This window comes from Microcebus murinus, chromosome 18 (assembly GCF_040939455.1).
Source record: "Microcebus murinus isolate Inina chromosome 18, M.murinus_Inina_mat1.0, whole genome shotgun sequence".
Lineage (NCBI taxonomy): Eukaryota > Metazoa > Chordata > Mammalia > Primates > Cheirogaleidae > Microcebus > Microcebus murinus.
In genome coordinates, this window is record NC_134121.1 from 23209393 (window position 1) to 23218821 (window position 9429).

Below are 9429 nucleotides of genomic sequence, written 5' to 3' on the forward strand. Positions count from 1 at the left end.
AAGGCAAGCAAGTGGGATGGCTTCAGCTTTGTTATGTGGAAAGGCAATCTGCCCAGTTAAAACACACTGTTGCCCACCAAGACCAAGACAACAGAGAAATGCAAGTGTATATAAATATGTAGGTATTATTACAGGGCAGCAGTTTGAACTGGGACTTTTTCAATGCAGATGAGACAGTCATGCCTGGGAATACATGACAAAGCATTCTCTAATCTCAACAGCTGTCCCCAGGGTGTACCTCTGCATCTCCGCTGAGTTCTGGAATGGGGAGAAAGCCAAAATGGACAGAAGACACTAGATTAAAAGGCTGCTCTTTCTAGAAGCAATTGTAAAGAATTTATAACATTGTCTTTATATTAAAACGAACAACAATGGGTTGTACAAAATGCAAAATCTGCATTAGTTTCTAAGACAAACACTAGGCTTTACAGGAGTAAAGTTTTCCCCACTTCATTTCCAGGGGATCTTTTGGTAGAAAGATGAGAAGCCAGTGAAGGTACACAGACAGTGCAAGACTCAAGACAGCCCATTCGGGATGAGCCAGCCCAGTGGGCGGACTGACTTTCAATAAAGGCCCACCCACAGGATACCCCAGATGTCCCTCCAAGAATCTCTCCCGTCCTCAGGGTCCCTAAGGCATTGAGACAGAACTAGGAAAGCAAACCACCTGCGTTCTCTTGCAGGAAATCCCTTGAGGTGGAGACCCCATCGTCATAGGAGGGTGGAATTGGCAGGTTGCTGGGTCACCTTCAATCAACAGACCAGGCTCAAAGTGGTATAATGTCTTACTCAAGCAGGCCCCCAGGTCTGACTCCTAACTCAGTGCTCCCTTATCAACATCCTTTGTTAGCTCTCCCTACCAGGGGTTCCTGGCAAGTCAGTTCCCTCCACCCCCAGGCCTTCAGTTTCCTCACCTATAAGATGGGGGTGCTGAGCCAGATGGAAATCCTAAGATCCTCTGCAGCCCTTAGGAACCCACAACTCTACTAAATCATCCCCAAAGGCAGGCACCACAAATAGCACAAATAGCTGTCTGATCAACGTGTGATTGGTGATGAAACCAAGGCTGCAGTTAAAGTGCATTTCACGAGCCTTAAGTGACCAATACCTTACCATTTGGTTGTGTACTGCCCAAAGGTGAGCAGTCCCCTGACACGGAGAGACCTGAAACCCAGCCCCTCCCTCTGCTCTCCTGGAGCAAGGAAAGGTCCCTCCTCTATTTGGTCAGCCCAGGGCCCTCCCTTTGTTGCAGGTAACCACAAAACTAGACGCTACAATCCCTAACACATTACCCAGAACCTCAGACACAAGCAACCGCAAAGCTAGAACCCATAATTCCTGCCACATAGTTCAGAAGTTCAGCCCTGGGACCACGTCCCCTCTCCTTTTTAAACTCTCGTACTTCAGCGTGGCTACTGAGGCAGTGGCAAAGGGAGAAACATGCAACGGCTGCCATTCCTGCTGAGGAGGAGGGTTATACTATGCCCTAAAGATTGTAAAGAATCAGACAGACGTTAAATGTATTCATACACTTTGACCTGGCAAATTCCACTACTAGTAAGACACTCACTGCAGCATGGTTTATAAAAGCAAGACGAGGAAACGGCCTGAATGGCCAACACTGGGTGGTATGACCACACGATGCAGCCACTAATAGTGACAATACATATGTGTATGTGCTGATCTAAACAGAAGACATTTAAAAGGCAATGCAGGCCGGGCGCGGTGGCTCACGCCTGTAATCCTAGCACTCTGGGAGGCTGAGGCGGGCGGATTGCTCGAGGTCAGGAGTTCGAAACCAGCCTGAGCAAGAGCAAGACCCCGTCTCTACTATAAATAGAAAGAAATTAATTGGCCAACTAATATATATAGAAAATTAGCCGGGCATGGTGGCATGTGCCTGTAGTCCCAGCTACTCGGGAGGCTGAGGCAGGAGGATTGCTTGAGCCCAGGAGTTTGACGTTGCTGTGAGCTAGGCTGACGCCATGGCACTCACTCTAGCCTGGTCAACAAGCGAGACTCTGTCTCAAAAAAAAAAAAATAAAATAAAAGGCAATGCACATGGTATGCTTCATGAATATACACATGTACATTTGTATGCAAATGCAATGAATAAAAAGATTGAAAGAATATACAGGAAAATGTTCATAGGAATTAACTCTGAAAGGTGGCATTATGGGTGATTTTTGATGTTGTTCATTTTGTGCTTTTTTTTATAGTGAACATATATCATTATGTATTTTTAAAATATTTTAATTAAAAGTAGAAAGTTAAAGAATCTATTATCAGAAGAACTGATGAGAAACAATAAAGTAAATAGCCATTAAAAAATCATGAGCAAGTTGATCTCCAGGCAGCTACTCCTTTCTCAGAATGAGACAAGCATGGAGCCGGCTGCATCACAGTTTGCAGACGGGGACCGCCTCTGAGGATGTGCTGGGCTGGACGACAGAGAAGCAGCCCCACGTCTGAACTCAGAGGCTGCACAGCCTGGGTGGCCACTAGGCAGCCCAGAAACCTGGAGTTGAGCCACCAAATGCCCCTGGGCTGGCCCTTTTTATTAGAGGCCATTTTCTTGACTTCAACAGCTATGACCTTGGCCAGAATTCCCCCACGATAGAGAGAGCTGTGGAGTTCAGAAGATGAGTTCTGAAGACTAGTCAGCTCAGGTTCAACCCCACCCCCCAACTAACTCAGACAGTCTCTTTATCCCTCTGAGCTGCAATGACCGCGTCTGCAAACTGGGTTTGAGAAAACCTCAGAGGGTCACCGTGAGTGTTAAAGGCCAGCGGCATGCTCAACACAGAACAGGTGACCAAGAAAGAACACTTCTCATTCCACGTCTGCCCTCTCAACTCGAAGGGCATTCCCATAACCCCAAAGGCATTACGCAGCTTTCCCCTTGAACTAAAGGTTGAAAAAAGATCTCAACCAGCCTATTCTGGAAGGGTGTCTTTTTTTAAAAAGCACAGTTTAGAGGGACTTGGCCACAGGCTTTGCTACTCGTCCCCAGCATCGCAGACGCTGCCATCGAGGGCTAGCACCTCTGCACCGTCCCCCTGCAGACCACAGCCAGCGGGCAGGACCAGGGTGCTTGTGGTGTGGATGAATGCCCCTTCCCTGGCTTTGGAGCCAACCCAGACCACTCAGAGGAAAGGACACAACCCTGAAAGGGAAGGAGGCCTTTCCCCCGCTGTCTGCACGCAGGCACCCACACCAGCCTGGGCTGCAGGTCTGCTAAGGCCTATCTCCAGCACCCCGGCCCTGCGGGGCGCCTCCCGGGAACACTCGGGAAGTAGGCTACACCAGGGAAAACGTTGCCAAGGTAAAAGTGGACACCAAAAGGCACAGTGCCCCAGGTCCACATCCCTTCAGGGGTAACTGGAGTCGCTCAGGCAGGAGGTTACAGCTATGGCTGCGCACAGCCGCACTGAAATGCCACCCCCCTAGACAGTGGCTGAGTGGGAAAGGAAAGCCAGGTTTCACTCCCGGTTCTGCCAGGTATGTGTGATCTGGGAGAAGTCACCGAGACTCTGGGAATATTTCCCATAAAAACAGGAGGCTGGACTGGTCAAGGGTTCAGTAGTATTCCCAATGCACGGCCTGCCAGCTGTGGTACTAGAGTCACCACGGTGCACCTGTCTGGCTCCCCCTAGATGGACAGTGCCCCTACAGCCCAAAGACTGGGAGAGCATCCCGCCTCCCTCACAACCCTTGCCAGGCGGCTGCCGGCTAGGAGCTCAGTAAGCAAATCAATAACAACGGGAGGTCTGGCCGGTGGATGCATGTCCATGCATGCCCTAAGAACCCAATATGAGCACATACACCCCTCTCCTCTCCCCGCAGTTCCACGATCCAGATGCTTCCAGAGAACACAGGGAGAGCTCAGGTCCTCCCCACAGCGAAGCTCTGACCTCTGCCACGCAGAGCTGAGCAAGGGTCAGGCCTCTCTGACCTTCCTCCAGACACCTCCTGGCTCCAGGGCAACTGCTCAGAGAAGCAGCAAAGCAGAGACTGTAGCTATCACAGCTTCCCGGTGTCTCCTCCCCAGCTATGGTCAAGGTCCTTTGGGAAACCCCTTTTGCCAACTCAGCTTGCTTAGGGGAGATTTTTGGTACCTATAAGAGCACAAGGTAGGGAGACTTGGTGCAGCACAGCCTGTCTCTGGGAAGTACCAGTGGCCTGGCAGGAAAGGGCAAGTTGCAATGTCCCCAGAAAGTGAATTGTCACAAGGCAACATGAGTGTCTGCTTCTGCATACCCTGTCTCCCCAGTGCAGTGCTGGGCACAGATTCTACCCACAGGGGACGAAGGAATAAAGGAATGAACTGGCATGGGCTCCAGGCCCAGCTACGAGGCAGGCCAGGTGTGCCTGCGTGAGCACATCCGGGGAACGAAAACATTCAATCCACCTGCCTTGGCAGAATTCTCGGACCCCTGGAAGGCTCTAAGGGAGACCGAACACCGGGTCCTGCCAGGATGAAGTAGCCTCACAAGTTCTGTGTACAGATAAGACCCTGGCCTCCCTCCCTTTCCATGTAGAGAGGGGAAATGTGTGTGAGTGAAGAAGACCGGTGGGTCTGCAGGAAATCGTATGAGGTGGAGAAGGGTCCGGCACACTGCTGGCAAGAAGGCGAACGTTACAGCTCAGCTCCTTCTACCCCTTTCACAAAGAGCAAAGCCCTCCCTGGGCAGCCAGACACGCTGACCCCGCACACCAGCACAACCTGCATCTCGGGCAACGTCAGCCCGTCCCAGGTCAGGGACTTCCAGGGACATTTCACATGCTGCTTCTCCCACTGAGAGCTTATTTAATGAAGGCCAAAGTGGGCTGGGGTTCCAAAGCTTCCGGGGAGCAGACTGGTACAGTTGCGTAAGCCAAGCCCTCTGGTCAGATTGTTCTTCAGACGCCAGGAATCCAATGTCACAAGCACAGTCTCGGGAGGCCCTGGCCTGGAGTTCGAGAGGAACCCACAGAACAGGAAAGAAAGCCAGCATGGACGGCCACTGGCCTGCCTGGCCTCCCCACGTGCTGCTGGGGGTGGGCCACCTCCACCCAGCTTGCTGGGATTGTTTCCTGGCCCGTGTCACCGGCCTCTAGGAAATAAGAGCCAGCTGTAGACGTGCCTTCCCCTAAAGGTGTCCTGTGACATAAATGCTACCGGACTCCCACTAGGGAAAGCTTATAGGCAGATCTTTCAGTAATAACAGCACAGACTGACAGACGCACAAGAACCTGGCAGGTGGACGCAGCCTCATCCCTACTTTACAGAGAGGCAAGCTTGAGCTTCAGAAGTCACAGGACTTGCCCAAGGTCACGCACACAGAACTCAGACCCAATTTCAAAGCCATGGGCTTTCTGTTCACCATGCTGCTTTTAGGGCAAAGAATCTTGTAGTTATAAACTTACCCCCTTACTTTATCAGTTTGGTAAATCTGAATTTTAGAACCGTTCATAAACAGGGATATTTTTAAAGGGGGGTATGTATGACAGTGATCGCAAACATTTGATTCAACCCAGCTGGGTCTCTTTCACTAAACTACAGAATTTAGAGCTACAAGAGCCCTGAGTCCACTCCGACCTCCTAGTTTTGCAGGTGAGGAGGCTGAGGCCTCTGGGATGAGGGGATTCTTCCAAACCAGCTGGTGGCAGCCCCAGGGAACCAGCTGCAGGGGTCTAAAGTCCCATCCGAACAAACAACTCAGGCCCCGCCTTTCCCACAAGTAGCGTGAACCTGAATCCACATCATGGTGGAAAGAAGAAGCTGCATTTACACTGCAAATCCCCTTTGGGCCTTCAGAGACGATCATCCAAACAAACACTAAGGAGGGGAAGCCACTGGAGACTTAAATAGCTGTATGCTTTGGGGTGTCATGACGCCCCACCTTCACCAAAAAGAGTGACTTTGGAAGTCAGGGTACCTGGAGGACAAAGGGCCATTTCCAGAGAATGAACAGCAAACGGTTCTCCTTATATACACACTCTGGGAGCCAGGAGCACTTCAGAGGGACGTGGGGACAATCCGCCAGAGGCCAACACAGAGAACATTCTCTCAGCCCAACAACACTGCAGTCCAACCAGACAGCCACTGCTGGACAACGACCCCTCCTCCCGGAACTAAGCCACACAAGCCCCCTATTGTGTTGGCTTAAAAACCGAACTTTGCTGGGCAAACACACTCACAGCTGCGTTCAAGAAATCAGTTTCTCTCGCCGCGTGGAAAGCAGCAGCAAGCACACAGAAGGGCCAGTTGTGGGGGGGGGGGGGGTTGTTGGTTTGTTTTTCAAGCGAAGCCCTGGTCAGTACTGCTATAGCAACTGTGATTAAAAAAAAATAATAATAGCAAGCACTGATTGTGGACTCTTCCAATGTCCCTGGCCTTCGTAGCTTTTAAGAAAATAAAACGGCGGGAGAGTCACCCCTGAGCATTTTGAACCGAACAAGGAAGGATTCAGGCTTGTGGTGTGCATGGCGGGAGGACTGGTCTTGTATATGATAATTACCACAACCACCGCTGGGCCCTATGACAGCTGGCACAGGCAATTAGCAAGGGGGGAGGGGGGTGAGAAATTGAGGCTCTAATAAAACAAAACACCCTCAGACCTGCAGAAAGCCAGATGTGGCAATGCAAGACGGTGAGAGGCCCCTTCTTTCAAGACAGGGTGGCTGTTAACTGGTCCTGAAGTTTCACAGCCCAGTCCCTGGACAAAAGCAAATTGGGAATGCAAGAGTTTCCCTCCATTGGGTACTGGGGGCTGTGGGGGGCGGGGCTCAGCCTTCTGAGAACCCAACAACCCTTTTGGCTGGATCTTCCTAATCCTTCTAATACTGCACTTCCCGGCTACAATTTGAGAGAGGAGGGCCCGTATGTCTTATTTCTTCCTTACACTCCAGGCTGTCTGCAGCACAATCCCTTAAATAGTGTCATCTTCCCACCAAAGGCTTCCTTCCCCAGCATAATCCTCCCTAAGCCAAAATCCAATCTTTGGGGGGACGTGGGGGGGAGTCAGTGGGTAATTACATTTTAAGCAGTGAACTGTGGGAACGCGAAAGGAAAGCACCAAACGCCTGAACGGCAAAAAAATGCAGTTTCAGCAAACACTTTTTGAATAGCGGCAGACAAGACCTGGAGGAGAGGAAAGGACAAGCCGGAGGCTGGGGCGCGAGGGGAAGGCAGAGGACGGCAGGCCTGCGCTCACACTTCAGGGGACCTCCCCGTCACCCCGGCCCACGGCTGCTCGACTCAGCCACACGAGGAAAAGTCCAGCGTGTGACTCAGTGGGAGAATGAGTCCTGCGGCCCCGCAAACTGGAAACGGGGTGGGGGCGGAGAAGGGGATGTCCACACGCCGCCCACCCGGCCCACGGGCTCCTCCGTCCCAGTTCCCACTGCACACCCGCCCCCCAAAACCTGCCCAAAGGTGAGGGCTGGTCCTGGGTTCCCAAGCTGCCGCAGCAGAGAGTGGAGGAGGGAGAAGAAGCCTCAAAGGGTGCGACCCGGGCTCAAGGATGCAACTCGGGGAGGCGTGAGCTGGGCCACGGAGGGAGGGGCTGGGGCCCAGCCCGGGTCCCAGACCCTCGGGCGCGGCGGCCCCCTTACCTCCAGGGTCCGGATCTCCTGCTGGGTGAGGTCGTTGGACACCGCGCACTTGGTGCGCAGCCCGCGCAGGCTGCCGATGGAGATGTCGATGAGCTTCTGGAGCTGCCCGCACTGCTGGAGCGCCCGGCTGGCCGCGGCCCCGGCGCCCCCATCCGCGGCCGCCGCGGCCCCACCGCCCTCCTTCTTCTCCCCCATCGCCGCCGCGCGCCGCGCCGCTCTATCCATGCCTCGGCATCGGGGCCGCGGGGGGCCGAGGCGGGGAGCCCGGGGGCGCGGGCGCCTCGGCCGGGAATCCCCGAAGCGGGAGGGCTGGACGCGGCGCTGCCCCGCCGGGACCCCAGGAGAGCCGGCCGCCGAGCCTGCTGCTCCTCCCGCCCGCCCAGCCGCGGCGGCAAAGCGAAAGCCGCGGCGACCCGACGGCTGCGGCTCCCGGAGCCTTTAAGCGGCAGCGGGGGCCGGGTCAGGGCAGCCGGGCATGCTGGGACTTGTAGTCCGCGCCGCGCACCTGCCGCCCGGCCCGCGCCCTCGGGGCCCGGCCGCGCCCCGCCGTCGCTCCCGGCGCTCCCTGCCCGGCCGGCGCGCGCGGTGCGGGAAGGCCCCGCCTGGGCGCCCCGGCAGGGCTGCTCCGCGCCGGCTCCGCCCTCGGGCGCCGAGTGGGGGTGGGTCGGGGGCTCGTCTCCCCGCCCGCCCGCCCCCCACCCGGCCCGGGAGCTTCCCGCGACCCCCGGATGGGGCGGGGCCGAGCCCGCTGCCCCACTGGGCGCGGGGAGGGGGTGCGTCCGGCGGCACCTCGGGCGCAGGCCCGGCCTGGAGGACGGGGACGGTGGAGGCTTCGGGATTTTTATGTGGGTTTAGGGGCCGCCATCTAGTGGGAAAGGGCTTAAAGTAATTTTCCTGTAGCTGTTCACGTAGCACTTTGCTCTCGATTGTCCACCAAGAGGAATGCTCAGGCATGGAGAAAGACGGAAGGGCGGTCTTCTGGGCCCCTTTTACTCATCAAAATAAGTGTTCCATTCCTCCACCGTCCCCGACCCAGCAGGCCACGCCGGACACGGACACGTGCGGCAGCCCGGGTTCGAATTCTGACTCCACCGCTGCCTAGTGTGTGATCTTGGGCAAGTTCACTTTCCTCTGCGTGCCTGATCAGTCAAAGACCTACCTCATAGGATTACTATGAAGAACGAGTTAATATTAAATATAAGAACAGCATCTAGACTGTTAACTGGCACATGTGGCCACCGGATAAATGTTAACAATTGTTACAGTCTAACCTCAGATCTCCTAAATATGGCCCTGGACCCAAGCAGCCGGCATGGGAACAGTACTGCCAGGGACTGGTAGCCTCTGTTGTCTATGCCTTTCTGCGCCTCCTAACCCGCCATCTGTTCACCCTCCTCTCCCATCAGTTCACCTCATGTGCCCTGTTATCAGGTGAAACTGAAAAACCAAGACACTGATCAAAGGTCTCGATCTCCATACTTCAAACATCTGCCAACCGGAAGAAATGTCTCCCTCGTGAATATTCTCTTGCAAACGTCGTGATTGCAGAAACCACTGGCTAATTTATCTTTGCACCTCTTCACAGAGCCAAATAGAGTGCAAGGCACACTGGGTTCCGTAAAGTTTGCAGCCTGTCTCATGAGCCCTTTCAGAAAGGTCCCAAGTCATGTTTCTCTTATTCTCAGGCAGCTGAGGCCTAGGTAGCTAGTAAGGGTGTGTATGTGTGTGTGTGTGTGTGTGTGCACACACATGTGTGCACGCGCATAGATAAAAATGTTTTGTGGTTTTTTTTGAGGATGAGGATTGGACAGGAGTTGGGATCCAAGCAGT

General features: G+C 54.2%; 1 protein-coding gene across 2 annotated transcripts in view; it reads right to left on the minus strand.

Annotated features, from left to right (window-relative positions):
* The window catches only part of KSR1 (kinase suppressor of ras 1), a 154671-nt gene extending 146686 nt beyond the window's left edge, over nucleotides 1–7985 (minus strand). For both annotated transcript variants that reach the window (XM_012781603.3, XM_012781601.3), the window contains exon 1: nucleotides 7600–7985. In XM_012781603.3, coding sequence (XP_012637057.2) covers nucleotides 7600–7824 — 225 coding nt within the window. In that variant the 5' untranslated portion in view covers nucleotides 7825–7985. The remainder of the gene's footprint in view (nucleotides 1–7599) is intronic.
* Nucleotides 7986–9429: the final 1444 nt, after the last annotated feature.